This window comes from Bombus bifarius, unplaced genomic scaffold, assembly GCF_011952205.1.
Source record: "Bombus bifarius isolate JDL3187 unplaced genomic scaffold, Bbif_JDL3187 scf7180000008058, whole genome shotgun sequence".
NCBI lineage: Eukaryota > Metazoa > Arthropoda > Insecta > Hymenoptera > Apidae > Bombus > Bombus bifarius.
The window spans coordinates 679,912-698,035 of NW_022884422.1; the positions used below are offsets into that span (position 1 = coordinate 679,912).

The 18,124-nt window shown below is 36.5% G+C and overlaps 1 protein-coding gene across 1 annotated transcript in view; it reads left to right on the top strand.

The window, feature by feature from the left end:
* Positions 1-18,124, top strand: part of LOC117208282 — a 227,357-nt gene extending 209,233 nt beyond the window's left edge. Inside the window, exons 3-8 of the mRNA XM_033449324.1 lie at positions 1,653-1,778; positions 2,324-2,434; positions 3,367-3,553; positions 9,057-9,238; positions 15,260-15,500; positions 16,050-18,124. Of these exons, the coding sequence (XP_033305215.1) occupies positions 1,653-1,778; positions 2,324-2,434; positions 3,367-3,553; positions 9,057-9,238; positions 15,260-15,500; positions 16,050-16,297 (1,095 nt within the window). The 3' untranslated portion in view covers positions 16,298-18,124. The remainder of the gene's footprint in view (positions 1-1,652; positions 1,779-2,323; positions 2,435-3,366; positions 3,554-9,056; positions 9,239-15,259; positions 15,501-16,049) is intronic.

Sequence of the window (18,124 nt, forward strand, 5' to 3'; positions counted from 1 at the left end):
ATTTTTTATTTACTAGAATTGCTATTGGATACACTGTGCGTCGCTAAGATCGAGCTGGCGCGTATACCCGAGTTCGCGTTGAATGAACCATAATGAAAGATCGCCACTTCCTCCTCCTTTGTAACTGGAAATGCTTTCGCATAAGCGCGTACTAGGAAGCGAATGCCTTCAGCGATCGTTAACGATACGACAATTCGAGTTTCTGCAGATAATTTATAGATCGTGATGGATTTCGTTGGTAATGAATTTGTGGCATAATTTTTTGAATGGTCTCAGACGAGGAAAATATTTGTATGACTGCCGATAAAAAACATGAGACGTGTGTTAGTCATTTCTATTTTGGAATGGTTTGGCGAAGGTTCGTCAGATTAGTTTGTATGACGAGTGTTAGTTGGATTTTTTTTTACTTGATCAGTTTGCCTTCTGAGGGTCTTACATAAATCTTTCTTCATTGTTACTATTATTATTATTACTATAAAAAATATGAAGAGAACTCTGCAATCGTTTAAGAAAAACGCTCGATATCATTACTTTTTACGTAAATACTAATCTTTTGGTTGAAATAGACGGAGTAGAAAACCAAATCAGGCATCGTGACGCGATCGCTTTTTTGCAAATTTCTTCGCGCTTTGTCCCTGAACTCGCCGCGAATGGCCACAACAACTCGGTCGTCGACTAATTTTTACGGTTCGCGAAGGATCGCCAGTGATTCACCGGATTTGTAATGAACGTCCGATCACGATGGTTAGGTTCATTGTATCGATTGAATAATCCGTTGCCTTTTTTCCCGTAAAAATACAGTGTGTCGTTTCGTGTGTTTCGATCTGTCGGATAGTACAGTGTCTTGAAATAATGAGAAAGTAAATTATATAATGCGAAGATCGTTTGCGTCTTTGTCTTCGATAAGCGTTTAATTGCGCACTCTCTGATGAGCATAAAAGTTGAAAAAAATTAAATTGCAACCGTTGCAAAATCGCAGTAATTTAAAATATTGTATAAAGAAAGGAAAAAAAGAAAATGGAATTCAACTTCGCTGAATTTTTCAGAATCAACCAATAAAAAATGTATAAATTTTTAAGTAGGGATAAGTATTGACGTAAATTAATCATTTTCCATGATAAAGAGCTACCCGTGTCCCGCTTTATCCACGTCGTGTTTTCGTCTTGAAAAATTACTGATTTATCGTGGTATGCAGGAAACAGCTTCTTCAAAGACGATGTAAATGTAACAAAGATGATCTTCGAATGCAAAAGTGCGAACAGTCACGTATTTTCTCTCGTATTTGCGTCAAACACATATTTCTTCGTTGACATCCTAACGTTCGTTCGTATTTTGCATATTTTCAATTTCACTCTCATAATATTTTCATGTTTATCAACGTTATTCACGAAATTCATATTTCTTGAGCGGCTATAAATAAATTCTTTTTATAACGAAACGCCGTGCTACTTGTCGAACGTTCGTAATTAAATAAACAAAACGATCGATAAAACATGACTACTTGTTATTGCAGACTCGATTCCTTTACTCGAGTCACGATTACTTTATGAGCTGCGAAAATACTCGAAGGAAATCGAAGTTTCTCGTAAATTGCACGCTCGATCGTTCTTGTCGACTGCATGTACAACACGATGACGTTGATTTTTTCGTAGGTACTGGAGGAGTCGGACACATCGTCGGAAATAAGCTGCCGGAAAGACGCGCTGAATCTTGAAAATGGTGACTTCAAAACATCCATCGAGAAGGCGATCACGAAGCTTCCGAGGATACAACACTTGGTAGTCGCATATCTTATGTATCTTCTAAATCATATGAATAGATATAAATTTTTTTTTAATAACATAATTATTTACGTGTTCAATTTTATCGTTTCTACGATAATCGGTTACATATTTAAAATCATAAGATAGAATGTAACTTTTATCAGAAAGTAATTATAACAGATAAGACTTTTTCTATTCGTGAATAATTTATACACGTTATTAGAGTTGTTAAAATCTTTATATAAATCATATGTATTTTTCATAAAAGGTAATCAAGGGTTAACTTAATTAAAGTAAGTGAATAAAAAATTACGAAAATAAATTACAATAATACTCGGCCATTTCGGCGTAGTTCCATGCTGTTGCGTCTATTTGGATGGTTCATTTGAAAATAATCGCCGCGAAGAAACGATAATTCACGACGCAGAACGCCATTCTGCTCACCTTTTCGCCCGGAGTCGCGGTACATCAAAAGGAACTGGCCGGCCTCAGATTTATTCGTCAGGCATTTTTAAATAATTATCGTTCGCGATTCAATACAGTCTTCTTTTTCTGTTTAGTGTCACGAAGCGGAGAAACCACCGCCTCCGTCGTCGCAAGAATCCAGATGGGAGTTTCCTAGAGATAAGCTTAGGTTACAGACGGTCCTCGGCCAAGGAAACTTCGGCCAGGTAAAGCGTTAGTCTCTCCCTCGAACGGAACAGGAACAACGAGTCTTCAGGCGAGAGACGGCGATAATAAATCGTCCGACGTTAACGTGAAACGCGCGCCGCCCGCGAAATTTCGGTTACAACTCTTGAAACGCTCTTGTGAAACACTCTTTTATTCATTTATTTACTGGCGAGAGTGACTCATTAATAAAAAGTAGAGGAAAGAAAATTATACATGTATGATGCATATTTAGTTTTTCTTTGTATTAAATTCTTTATTATCTTTTTCACTAAATTTCTTAATCTATTATTCATTATTTTTATTAAGTGTGTATTAAATTGTTCGATCGTATGACGATTTTACGGACGTTTATTGATTTCATGTGTTTCAATGGACGATAGATAGATCGTTGTTTATCATTTATGTAATGATCCGTGGAACTCGCGGTGATATAATGGACTTCAAATGTTCAATAAACAGTTGTTGTTTGCATAGACATTCGAATTACTTTTGATTTAGTGATTCCTGGAATACTGGTTAGGTGGAACTATGCTTCTTATTAAGCAAATAATCAGTGAATACCTTGTCGATTGTCGGCAACATGTGAATTCTTTTATTATACAACTGTATTGTATAAGAATTCTTTATACATTACCGATTCTTTTCTTTGAAATACTTTGTGAGAATTACAATCTAAGATATATCTAACGAGAAAATTACTTTGCAACATTTAGTGTACTGATCTTTAATACTGTTTTAATTGCTACTAACGTATGTTTTTCAACCAAAAGACATTCGTTAGGTAATACTTATTTATTACATAATTTTCTGTCTAACGTGTAATATCGTATGCAATTCTGAACGCTAAAACCTAGTTTCACGCAGAAGATGGAGTTTATAATTAAAATCCTATTAGAAAGTCGAATTCACGTTGTATTTTTTGGTCGTTTAGGTCTGGAAGGCTGAAGCCGACGATTTGACTGGTCATCAAGGAACGACCCGGTTAGTAGCCGTCAAAACCGTCAAAGAAGGTGCTTCCGAACGAGAAAAGGAGGATCTGGTTCGAGAACTTGAAATCATGCAGCAACTTGGCAGCCATCCGAACGTCGTAACTCTTCTAGGTTGCTGTACAGAACAAGGTAGGCTCAATTAAATTAATTTCAACATAGTTCATACAGTTTTTAATTCGAAATCATGTCATTTAATATGTGCACAGACAACACCTCAATTATAATGTCAAAATACTTAATATCTGAGGAAGTATTTCTTAAAAATATTTTTATTTTTGTAATTAGTATAAGAGATAATATGAATAAAGGTAGTTCTTCATTTCTTAGATCAATATGTCATTCCTTACCTTAATGCTTTTATAAAGAAGACAAAGAAAAGTCCAAGTAAAGGTATTATTTAATGTGTAAGAAAAAATCTATTAAAGAATTCCTTATTTTTGTAATTTGTCTAAAATGGTAATATCTCGTTTCTTAAACCTTCCTTATATTTGCACAAGGAATGCGATGGAGTGTTGGAAATGGAATACTCAGTACTTGTTAAATAAATATCGCAGGTGTTGTTTTCGCATTCGAGTCCGGCAGATATTACTTTGTTACCAAGTTCACGAGTCACTTATTCCTGACCTTGCCTGTGTAAACGTCAGCGACTAGCTTTACAAAAACTAGTGGAGTTTTAAGTGGCAGTTCGTTTACGGAGATTGCAAAATACGATGATTAAGTAATCAAGATTCTAATTGTAAGAAGAGGCTTCGTTTGTTTGAAAAGTTACATTCCAACCCATCCATGTTGTCAAACGATTGTTCTTCGGTCTTTTTCTGACGTCTATCGCATAAAATAACGTCTCCATTAATATTCCTATTGTGATGACGATACTGCAGACTCTATGCAATTTTTTATTTCTATGAATATATCCAAAAAAATGGAACTTAATTTTTATTTCACTTACTAAATATTATAACGAGTATTTTACTTCGATTATTTTATATACTTTTGTACATAAATCGCGTGCATTCACGCATGTGCCTTCGAATTTTCCATAAACGTATAAAAATCTAGTCGTGAGGATTTTTTCAATCCCAAAATGAAGAGCCAATCTCTTTCGTTTCGCTCTTCACGTTTTCCTCCCTGTTATTCAACGCCATCGCGTTTCCCGAGAATTAATGGCTTAAATAGTAATTCACACCTGCGTTGCGTAGACTACGAAACTACACACAATAACTGGTTTTGATCGTAGTCGCCTCTGAAATCGCGCTTATCTCGCCGACTAGCGCATCTTTAATTATTTACGATTCCCTGTTTTCGACGACCATCCACAGATTGTATCGCCGTGAAACACGGCGTAATGCATATTGAAGACGTCGTTAGGGGATCGCAAGAGAGATGCATTCCTCGTCATTGAGTCAGCAATGATAGGTCTTCTTTCTCCTTCGTCTCCGTCTCAACCGACCACCGTAATCATTTACACGCGTGCACTATTGTTTTGCAAATAAAAGGAAGATCGATCGCTGGTACCAGCGGAGGAGGACTCGCTGTTTACGTGCGATCATCCTGCAGGTAATTGAGTAATAGTTCTGGAGAACTGCCTCCGCAGAGTCACCACGAAGGAAGGATTAATGAGTTCCAATCGGTTGGATAATCGCGACAATGTTAGAATTCGATTTTTTTCTTTGACTAAGAGACACTGTACGATAAAGAATACAATCCGTTATTGTATTTGAATTGTTAAGAAGATACATTGGTTAATATTATGTATTAAAAAGTGGAAAAAAGTTAGATTGTGTTTTTTAAGAATTTTCTTTATATCTACGATTGTTTGTGTCACCTTCTTAGAGTGAATCAATTTGTGGAAGTAAATAGTTTGGGTTTTGAGAAGGGCAAAACCAATTCTGAACTGGAATAATGAAATTAAGACATTTATGAAAAGCGAAGTTGATTGCTTTCGCTTCTGAATGGTTTGTTTGGAAATAACGTACAATAAAGTATTGTGTAAAGAAATTATATGGAATTCGCTAATTTGTGAATTTTACCAACTTCAGCGAATTGCGTGAAATACATTTTTGCTAAGTTCAGCACATACCGATCGTGATACGAGTATCGATTATGAAACATCGAGGAAAGGAAATTTTATTTTACAACGTTATCGTGCAAGTTCGTGGTGCGTTAAAAGTCGAAGCGTGAAATGGTTAAAAGCTATTTGCTTGCGTATGGGTTGTAACTATTGTCTGATTAATTGAGGTATAATAAATTGCTATTACATCGACATAGGATGGTCGCAATTATCTCGATGGGAGGATAAACCAGTGAATTGCCGTCGTGTTTTTCGTTTTTCCAGTTGTCGATTGTGCGCAGTTATACGCGTGAAACTGCGACGAAGAACGCAACGAAACACAATCGCATCGGACAATAAAAGAATGACCAGCTGTTTCAATACGATAAACCGAGTATTCTTCGAGTACCATTCCCTTGAAAAAAAGAAATTCAAAAATTCTTTCTACAGCATCGATGAGAATCTTTCAAAGAATCAATTCTTGAGAATAAACAGATCAACGATCAAGTGATGGCAAAAATTCTTCTTCTTATCAAAACTGCATATCCGCATCATTGCATAAATATGTTTCACTGTCAACAAATCCAATGCCAGGGACATCAGAAGAATTTTTCAAAGTATCGAATCTTGAGAATAAATAGAAGAATAATAAACAAACAATTAGATATAGAACTAAAAGTTCGTTTCTCAGTTTAAGTTGCATATGCATCAACAACTGCATTAATGACAAATCCGATGGTTGAGACGTCAAAAACAGCAACGAGACAATCTCGAAGTTTTAGTCGTGGTAGATTTCAAAGAGGGAGGCCCATTATACGTCTTTCGTTGGAAGCTCGTCGGTATCGTCGCTCTCATCGTATAAATTTCCATACGCGTCCCCACGGCGACGATCCTCGTGGCACAATACGTCTATTAAGTCGGCGAAATGATGGTTCGTAGCGGGGTTCGGAAGAGGATACACCGGTATTGATACGATCGGTCCGCTTGGACGTCGATCTGGATTTGACGTCGTTACGGCCTTCCCTCGATATTTATGCGCGGAATAGTCTTTTTCGCGATTGTATGCTAATGCACACAGAGCTGGTCTAGTAATAGTATAAAATGTAATCCCTTCTGGGAAATAGCTTCTTGATACGTTTAGAAAAATTAGGTTTTACGTACGATAAGCTTTCGAAGAGAAATTATTGTAGGTTTCGTGATACTATATTAGGTTGTACGAGATTTATGATAGTTTTGTCAGCTATATGTTGATAGTTGTATGGAAAATGTATTAGTACTATAAGTATCACGACACCTTCTGGTTTCATATAGAACGATCATTCATTTAAATTATGATTAGGAGATAATGGTGCAAAAACTCGTAAAAGCTACTTGCAAAAGTTAGAAGAGATTATTGCAAATATTATGTGTTGTATTATGTGTAAGTTTGTGTATATTTGCATTCTTTCATAGATGCATAAACTATCCACAGTCTATTGATGAATATTTGAAGAATTTTCTTTTAAGAAAAATATTCTTTTGAGATGGTCGTATAAAGAAAGAGTTGAAGTAAAAGGTTCTAATAATTGTGGGCGACCCTCAAGGTCCATGGAGGACGTGGCGTGTTCGTTTTGGGATGCACCACCCCGAAAGTCCTTCGACTACGTTCGACGTGTGTAGAAGAAAAAACACGCCTGCGTGAACCTACTCGCAAGATTTACGGCATCTAAATTTCTGGCCCCCCGTATTTATCGTTTCGGTCATGGTGGGCGCGTTCGAATTCCTTCCGAGCGACGTTTTCGTCCTTTGACGGCCGGTTCTTGTCAAAAGGATCCCTTTCAACAAATTAAAAAGAGGGACTAAATAAAAGGACTGTGACTGTCTTCAAGGATGGAAAAATATTTATGAACTGCTGTGTCGAACTTTAGCAGAATATTTGGCATTATTTCCCATCAGCAATAAAAAGAAGAAGATAAATGTAATTCAAGCAAGTATTTCTAGGTAAAGGTGTGACAGTAATTAGTCAGTTTGCTTAGGTATTTCCTTTGAAAAACAAATCTGTGGCACGTTGAAAAATTTCTGACATCCCTGGTGTTCAGAGTTCACGATCCTTAAAAGAGTTCTTTTGATGATACCGACGTTTTTCTTCTCTCCGCTTTATTCTTCTTCTTCTTCTTCTTTTCACGGTTTAATCGAGAGTCGGTGTTATTCACATGGAACATGGAGATTCTATAATACTTTATCGTGGATAAATTAGGAGCGCAAGTAAGGATCCACTTAGTGTCGTATTTTTCTGATCTCGCGACAGATCGATACTCTTCGATAAAGTATCGCGTGTGACATTAATTATGTCACCACCGCCAATTACCGGTGACAAATTTTTGCCTTTTGAGGGGTTGTAGCGGCGTTTCGTTCGTTCAGAATCCGATTAGCCCAGGTGCGAAACACGAATTCCGTTACCATTTATTGATGTCGGTAGTAATTTATTTCTAAATTAGCGGTGATCAGTTTCTGAAATACGAGATTGAGGATATTTATTAGGATGACCGTCTGAAAAAAGCTTCATCGAGGTTTTTACACTTTATTTCCCCTGTAGCAGCTTTGGATAACAACTAGTTAAGCTGAATTAGTATATAACATGTTTAAATATCAAAGACACTACATTACTGAAATTTTGTCTCTTCCTTGGAAAAGTAGAAACATAAGGGAAAAATAATCACAAGATCGTGGAGGCCTCATTCAAGACATTGTGTAAAAGACCAAAATGTACGACCTAGATTACTATAATTTTACAAATCATCAAATATGACTCCAAGATGATTTCAATCGAGTCCTTATGATCATTCTATCGTGGTTGCGTAATTTTCTCATGTTCCACGCCAGATTTTATGACTTTTACACCGCAAGCTAAAAATTGGAACTGCTTAATCAAACAATGAAGTCGTATGAAATTTTGTAATTTGATAAAGATCTAAAGAATAAAAAACTACACCGATGTTTAATAAAGATCAGTTCCTATACTCTACATTATAATCCTTGAATAAGATTTGACTAAAGTTTGCCGATGCTGTCGACATGATAACAGCAGCAAGCACATTCATTGTTGAAGAGTACAGCTGTTAGCCCCAGTAACAGCATCGTTACAACACAACCGGACCAAACTTAGAATTCACTGTATCTTGATTGCGTTATCCACTCGCCATGTTACATTTCTCGCCGTGCAAATATTATGACTGAGTGTACAGATCGTCTTGCGCGGAACGAATCTACTCGTAGAAAAGAACGCTCCTTAACAAACGAAAATTATTAAAGGCTGGTAATGCTATCCTAATATGAAAGTTACGAGCTCGTGCAGTCAGCAGAAGTGGGCCCATATGTTACAATCAGCCTGATACTACCTACGGGGGCCCGAAAGTGCTCCGGTTAAATTACTTTAAGGGCCTCACTGTGTAGTACAGCTCTTCGTATTCTCACCATATGGGGTCCCCTAATCCCATGCACGGCATCGTACGCGCTATTTCATTCACCGAGTTAATGCTGATCAAACTGCAATTTCGCGAAGCTTTAAGACCGTTTAATTGTGTAATCGTGTATGCTTGTTCGCAGAGCCTCATTATCTTATACTCGAGTACGTGATGTACGGGAAATTGTTGGCGTACCTGCGTGATCATCGCACCAGGCAGGATTTCTACAATTTCAGTGAGGACTCGGCCGCGCTCACCTCTAGGGATCTCACTGTTTTTGGATACTGCGTGGCAAGAGGCATGGAGTATCTTGCGTCAAAAAAGGTGAGAGTGTACTCTGATTTTACTATGTATATTTCTTTTGATTTTTTTTATTGTTTATTTTAATATAAATCATTTTGGTGTATGTGTTTCTTAACGCAATTGTGCATTAACGCGACATTTTATTCGCACTTTTCCTCGGTTAATTTATTGTAGATTATCATGACGATGTGTAAATGAATTGAATAGATTTTAACTCTTAAATGTACAATTCTTTTCTAATAGGAGATTTTGAAAACGTGAATTTGTGCGATACGAAACTATAGAAACATAGTTTCAAAAATCCATCTCATCTTTTCTGTATTTTTTATTTCAAGAGAAATTAATTGTCAAGTGGATTAAACGATACTATATCTATTAATAATCTGAAATACTTTAGAGCTAAATCTTTTTATCATGTTGATTTTTAAGGACGTTAAATCGTAAGTATCGCGTCGCGTACAGCTTTTAATATCTGTGAATTATTAAAAGTACCCTTTCGTGGTCGCGTTTAAATTATCACTCCCCCCTTATTTGTATTTCCATTACGCTCACGAGGCTTCTTGGTGTTGGCCGAAAATTTATTATGACCTTACATGCTCGCGTGTTAAAGGAGTCTTAGAGACGAAGCCAAAACGATACAGCGACCGTCTACTTACTGTAACATTATATCAAAGTATTACCCCCGATGTTGTTATATTCGTGCCATGCCGATCTTGTTCTTAATTCTTTTCAAATCTATGATCGATACTGCATTTCATCCCGCAACAACAAAGGAAAGATTCAGACTTCGTAAATGTCATACAAATTTATTAATTCATAAGAATGTCAATGATTAAACTTTCAGTATTTTTGGTAACTTAATTGGAAATTAACTTAGATGAAATAGTTCTCTTTCGTAATCAATATAACATTTTTCTCTGTACCTTTTTACGCAAAATATGCAAAGCTTCAGTTTCTCAAATCTACATCCTTATTTCATTTAATTTCTTATATTCTTATGTTTCTAAATTTTTCTCTATACAAAAATTCCTCTTTTGCAAATTTATAATCCTGCTTGATGTAATTTCTTACATTTCCACGTTTCCAAATTGTATCTGTGCAAAAGTTTCTTTTCTTTTCATTTTCACCCCCCCCCCTCCTATTTGATTTAGTCTCTTATAATTCACATTTTCATACTTCTTTCTATGCGAAAATTCCTTTCTTCGCGTATTGTATTTTTCACGTAATATATTCTTTAATCTGACAAAGCTTTATAAACTCGCCATAAATCGAAGCTTCTCAATAACGAAGATAATGAAACGATAAAATATGGCCTTTAAAGTCTCCAATGTGTTTCAAAAACATCTACGCGTCAAAAGAGTACCCCGCATTAAAAACCGAATACCTCGTCCTTCGAGGTTGCCTATACGTTACGACTGAAGGTCGCGAGTGAAAAAGCGACGACATGACAAACAGCTTGCCGGTGGTATTTGTACGTCAAATATTTTCTTAGCGTCGGAAAGACGCGGGACCAGAGATCATTTCACCAGTGAATCTGTGTCAGTGGGCAAAAATGGATGACATGGTCAAATGAGATAAATTCTGACACGATCATCCTACAACCCTAAGTTGGTGTGAACAGCAATAAACTTATATTAGCGGGAATACGCGAAGAAGTTTGTATCGATTAAAGCGAGCTCTTTCCTTGTAAGAAAGTTAGCATAAGACCTAATATCTTTTTGTCTCATGTCTGATGAAATTTATTCGACGGTGAACCAGTTTCCAACTTTTCAGTAGCTCAATTATTTAGATTTACAAAAAATTAATAATTTTGGAAAGAATGTTGAATATGGTGATTTAAAAACTGGATAATTAAAAAAAATTGTATTACTTTGTCCAGACAAATTGATCGAAGAAAATGTTCGATGTTAATAAAATCTCGTTGTTGAAATATTGCTGAAGAAAATCGGGATTCTATGAAGATCGAAATCTTAGAAATGTAGAGTACTGAAAATGATCTTATGGTTCCAAGTCGTTTACGTAGATTAAAAAAATTAGTTAGGCATCCGCGGACACATTTTAAATCATGCTAAGATCCAAGTTGGGGCACTGACAGAGGTGTCGAATGTTTATTGTCGATTTATGAAATTTCAAGCCAAAAAACGTGTGACTCGAAGCTGATAATGCCGCCGTAACCGTAGAGTGACACGAGCGCGTTTAATATTACGGTTCTAACCTCCTTGCTGAAGGCACGTGATTCGCTTCGGAACCATAAAACAGACATTTTTATGCATCCAACGACGTTTAATGGACTCTTTTTTTGAGATAGTATCGTGACTCGAAGTCCAAGTCAACATTCTAAATTATTGTTCGTTTTCTTTATAGCCCTGCGTAAATATTCGAATAATATATCTTTTGGAGCTTCTTTTTGTACACAATATCCTAAATTTCACTTTTTTCATTTTATAACATGTTTAATAATTCGAAACGTAATAGTCAGTTTCAATGGCGCAAAAATGAAATTCATCTCTGTGGAAGCAACTATAGAAGGAATATTACCGATGGTAAACCTTCGATTAGAATAATTTCACGCTGTTTCTTACAAGGGCAAATATCGAATGAACCGTTCATAATTATTTTCTACGAATATCGAATGGTGTTCACGTAATCGTCTTCGGAGAATTGCCGCGTGAAAGCTAATTTTCTGAAGTTAGTGGACGATAATTACTCATCGGGAGGAAAACGGTAGTGTACATTCCGGTATGGAGAACATCAAGGTTCTTTTTCGCTCTACCAACCGCGAGAAACGTGCCTTAAACTTCAACTGTACGTTAACTATCTCTGCTAGCTATAACATCGTTTAAAAGGTGCAACTCGAATCTCGTCGTTATCTTCTCGAGTGTGAAAAATTCATTTAAAAACATATTACTCGTTATGGATGAAGTTTTTGCATCGTATGAAACATTCCTTAGCAACTGTTTTACTTAACTTTTTATACAAGCATACGAAGCAACCAACACGTATCTGCATCATTTCCATAATTCATCTGACTGGTTCCTGCTTCTGTCGTGTCATCTATTCCATAATCCTCCCTTTGCCGACGTATTAGAATAACAAATCATGTACTTCATAGTGCGAACATGAACGCTCATGAGTCACGAGGTATTTTAATAATTTTTTCGTATGTGTTGCAAAATGATTGGAGTTTTCAAATGAAGGTGATGTTGCGCCTTGTTCGGAAAATTAATTACTCTTGAAAACTTGATGAGTAAGTTGTTTTATAATAAGGTGAACCTTAGACGAATGTCAGGCAGAAACATTGCATGAAGGTAGATATCGTAACCTTTTTACGCTTTCAAATAATTCCATTAGACCTTTATAGAACTATTTTACAAAAGAGAATAACTAGGTTTCTGAGAATCAGACTGTAAATGCATTAAGAGAATACTTTAATAATAAAAAATAAAAAACTAACAGTTCACTACTTAAATTTACTAAATAAATTGCTAGAATATTATATCAAAGACTAATTAATAGGAATTTTAATTAAAACAATCGATTCCCTCTCTTTCCTGAAAATCTTTCTATAGACAAAAATATACCATAAAATACTGGACGCTGAAAAAATATATACATATAGATTAAGCAATTGAGGAATGAATTATTAATACTCGGATAGATATAACTCAGATGAGTTACTAGATAAAAAAGGTTTCGATTGTAATAAGCAATTTCCGTCCTGCTAAAAGTTGAACCAACAAAACTTTCCGATCAACCTGACACTTTTACTGGAATAACGCAGCGACGCAGACTTTTTCTTTTATCGAATATCGATGACAATGCAGTAGCAAGGTAAAAAATGGTAAATAGCTAAATATCATCATCGACCGGTTATGATTCAGTTGATGGAGATGCACGCGGCGAGGCTGCTCGAGGCATCGAACAGCGGGAACGAAGTCTCGATTGGAATCAGTATGCTATGTTCGTCGTTGGAAGGACGGGCAAAGAGCAACCGAGTCAGGATGTCGATTTCAATCAAAGATTATATACGAGTTCGCAGAAATTCTTCTCAAGAATTGTTCCTCCAATAATTCTCCCGACATACATAGTACCCTTAATTGAAAGTGGAAGCCACGGCTGATGCACGAACGAGATGAAATGATTTAAAGCCTCGAAACAGCGAGGCTTATTGGTTTAAGATCGAGATCATTATGCTTACTTCGCACGAACCGTGGAGGTATTGTTTCGGTTGCAAATTAATACGGATATACATCCGGGGAAATATTTATTCTGAATTATTTATCGTCTTTCCTCTCAATATTGAAGGATGATACTTAACGTCGTAACATCATAGAATCGAAAATACTTTACAGAATTATAATTTTTAGAAATTTTCTTCACTTGACATTTTTTAAATAACGCGAGTCTTCGACAAGTTCAAGATAAAAGTGAAAAGAAAGACACAAACACAGATAAATTTAAAACAAACGGAGGATATTTATGACAGTTAAAACGATAGCTGGAAAAGCAAAATTTCCTCCTGTCAGTGTAATAAAGATAATAATACGTAAGCAATGAAACAATTTTAGATTATTTATCAATTATATGACACGCGTCCAAAATATTTATCACGAGAACGTGACTTAAACGTGATCGGAATACAAATCGCTTGGCTTCTTGATATTTCATCTTTTTTTTTTTCTTTTGATACGGTAACGCCGGCATACCATAGATACACTGGTATCTTATGTTACGCGCAAGTAGTCGCGAAAATATATTTTTCATCTGTACAAAACGTTGAGGAGCGGGCAGAAACACGAGCAGGTCGACACGACAAATGGACTCGCGTTCGAGTTTTGCACCGGTGGTCGCGCGGCGCGCTATAAATCTAGAAGATGAAGTCATTAAAGAAACGGCAAAGACGTATGTATATCCAGCTCGCCTTGACATTGAGCAGCGCAAGTTCATTAGCATCGGCCACGGTCGAACGGCGAGAGCCCGCTCACCCGATTTTCCGACAGCCTAATTCGTACTCTTCCGTGTTGTTTCAAAGTTTCTTGAATATTCTTTTGAAACAAAATTTTCTTGGAAAGTTACAATAATCTGCTGTTTATTCTGTGAAAGATTTCTGTTAATTAATTGGTAATAAGATGATTCATAGCGTGTTTTTATTGTGTAACTTTGATTTTCAATATGGAGACTTTGGCGATTCATTGATGATGGTCCATTTTATCTTCTGAGGTCGGAGAAATGTATGTATGTACGCGGATCAACATTGTTGATCGGTTAATCGATCAAAAATAGCTTTTGAGAAAATTGCTACTGCTATGTTAAATATATTTTCTCCCGACGATAGGTTCTTAACTAAAAGAAACTCTACCATTTACACTTTTGACTAGGCTTTGCACCCAAACTCGTGTTATATAACGATTGTACCATTTCCTCGAATATTCCCCGGAGACTTGAACCTGTAATCATCTATGACGGAAGTCTGCAACACAGTTCAGTACTGTTCACTAGTTTAATCGAAGCTTTCATTGTTGCTCAAACATCATCACCGACTTTGATCGACGCGTCGAGGTCGTACGACAATTAAATTTCACGCGTATTTACCGGTACGCCAAGCAATTTCCATTGAAGCACACGGTTCACGAGGTCCGCGGTGGCTGGCCACATGAGAACGTAAAATAAATCAAGCTCAGGCTTCCGCGGCGAATAACAGTACGACGAACACGCGATAAATCAGACGTACAATAAATAATCAGCAATAACGTGTCTCTGCCGCCGTATTACGAAGCCGAGCAACGTAGAATCCGCGGGTCATAAAATCTATTCGTCGAGTCCCGTCGTCGAAGAATACCTTTGGTGGTAGAAGAGGTCTTGAGACTTTTCTACGCGACAATCCAACCAGTTCGAGGATTCGACTTTGCTCGCTCTATCACTTGATACCTTGTATATGCGATGTGGTAACTATAGTGCGGTTGCATAACAGGACGTCCACCTGCGGTCACTGTCTCATGGAGGAACGTTGATCGAGCCGTGTGCTTTTGTTCGATTTTGCAGATCATCCACCGTGATCTTGCCGCGAGGAACGTGCTAGTGGACCATAACAAGCTGTGCAAGATCGCCGACTTCGGTATGTCCAGATTTGCGAACGAAGATGGGGAAGTGATCGAGACGAGACACGGCAGAAACGCGTTGCCAATAAGGTGGATGGCGCCCGAGTCATTGATCTACTCGCTATTCACCACTAAGACGGACGTTTGGAGCTTCGGGATCTTGATGTGGGAGATCGTCACCCTGGGTATGTGTGAATCATTGATTTCTCGAATTTGGTATTTTATATTCCTATCACAGTTCCAAATTTCTTTAATGTTAAGTCTGACTACTTTATAAATGAAATAATAGTAACTATATTGACGATAAAATAATAATACAACCTTCCTCCTTACTTCTATAATCTTAACTCTTCGTCGACTCTTGTCTTCTAATTCTTAACTAATTCGTTCGCTCATTCGCTTTTCTTTATTTCTCTGTCTCTTTTACTCTTGATACTTTCGTAGTCCTATTAATATTCTATCATTTCCTCATTTTTATTTTATATTTAAGTAATTATTTAATTCCCTTATTTCTATTTGCCATTCCCATTTAAGTAATTGTCTTAATAATTTACAACTTATAAAACAGATATGTGTTTTTAATGCATTATTTTATCTTTGTGAATCATAATATAAGATGTTACTTAGAAGTATTGCAATTTTTTTTAATTAAATATTTAATGATTATTGGAGATATTTTTCCTATTATATTATCAACGTTATCAATAACAAAAGAACTAATTTCCCTAACGCAGGTTCGACACCGTACCCGGACATGACGGCACGAGAAGTGATGCGAAACGTGCAGAACAGTTATCGGCTGGAGAGACCTTCGCATTGTCGAAGCGAGCTGTTCAGGGTGATATCCCGATGTTGGCAGGCTGATCCAGACCGCAGGCCGGAGTTCCAGACTCTAAGGAGGGATCTGGCGCAGTTACTCGAAGACAATATGAACGGACATTACGTAGATCTCGAGAGCTTCGCCTCAGAATGCACCGATTGAGCATCATCCAATAGAGATTCATTGGAAATCGTTTCTCTGTCGTTTGCTCGTTTTTGTCACATATAATCGAGCACTCTGGACCATCGATTCATAAACACGATTGTTTCATGTCCAATAATCGATCCTCTGTCTTGAACAGGTGGACAATTTCAAGTTCGTGAAATTTTGATCGTAAGTTTGGTTGTTTCGATCCATTCGAAAAGTATCGACAACTGATCGATGCTTGTGGAACGCGTGAATGTGAATGGAATATGATGTTTCTCTTTGTATGAGGTAATCTGCGCGGTTTTGCGGAGGTGGTCGAGAGAGATTTGTTGCCTCAACATGGATCTGGTAATGCGTGAAATTTGTGAATTCGTAAAAATTCCAAATATCTGTTGCGAGATGTGAAAATCAGGATCCGTCCATATATGATTCTAATTTTTTATATCACTTCTATGTACTTAGGACAAACAAGTCTGTGAAAAGTGATACGGGTGCATACGGGTTTCAGAAAAAAAGTGCTGATATGTTATGAGATTCGTGAAAGGTGAAGAATATTTTGCATCGAACGTAAAATTATGGAAAGACAATCGATAGCATATGTGTGTGAGAGTGATTTTATCGTTAAAACGAAGACGAAATTGCGAATTATGAGGCGAGAAGGATGATTTAACAATGCAAATACGATGGTAAAGTAACGTGCAGTCTGTACAGTTAGGGATAACAGGCGTTCTTTACTGTTTCTTTCTTTCAACGCGGAGAAGATGTCTAAGATTCTCTTAAGTATTTCGTTTAGTATTACTACACTATGTCTAGCGTCATTTTCTTCAATTAATGCGCCAGTCGTCGAAAGTTCGTTCATATCGGTGTTTTTCGTTCAACATAATGCAACAAACATGATTTACTACATAGAATAAAATAACAATATTATAACAAGATTCAAACACACACAAAAAAGGAAAAAACGAAGAAGTAAGGTGATAGAAAAACTTCCATATTGTTTAACTTTGCTCACATTCAACAAAAACTTTTTGAAATAAAAAAAACTCCGATATGTAAACGATCAATTACGCAACCCATCGCATAAATCTCATGACAACGCAAAACGATCGACGTACATCGTTTTCCAGTTGTCTAATGTATTTTTCTCACTTATAATCATTGTACATAAACTCGCATTATTATAAACGCGTCGTGTCAATCAAAAAAAAAGTTGAAAAAACAGAAGAACAATTTTTCTTGATCGTCTCATCGTAGTTATATCGAGAATTATTGTAATAATTATTATTATTATCCGTATCATTATTAACGAATTGTTATTAAACACGTACGTTTATAAGTTTCCAATCGTCGATTAATATTCTTAATCATTCTAGTCTTTCTTAATGCGTATGGGGTGGCGATTGGTCCTGAATTAAGCACAGAAATCGCGTGTAAATTTATTATTCTGGATTGTGATATCTTCGTACGTTTTTTTTCTTCTTTTTATACGATATGTATATTACGAGAACTTCCCTTTAGAGCCGATTAAAGCCCCATCATTGTCGGTTGATTGTTTTATTAAGTTTTGTACGTTAAAATGGAACGTCAACTCATCTCTTCGAGAATCCCGACCTCGCTTCTATAATATCGAAGAGAAGCGATTCTGTCAATTTTTTTAGACTTTATCGTGGCGTTACTTTTTGCGTAGTTTTGCGATCCGATCACATATATACATACTCTTTTCCTATTTTTTTTTGCCTGCCGTTCTTTGTTACCCCTGCCCCCAAAAAAATGCAAATTATTGTATGTAAACTCAACTACTGTAAGAAGATTTTTTTGTCAGTAAACGTTGTCGTAAATTCA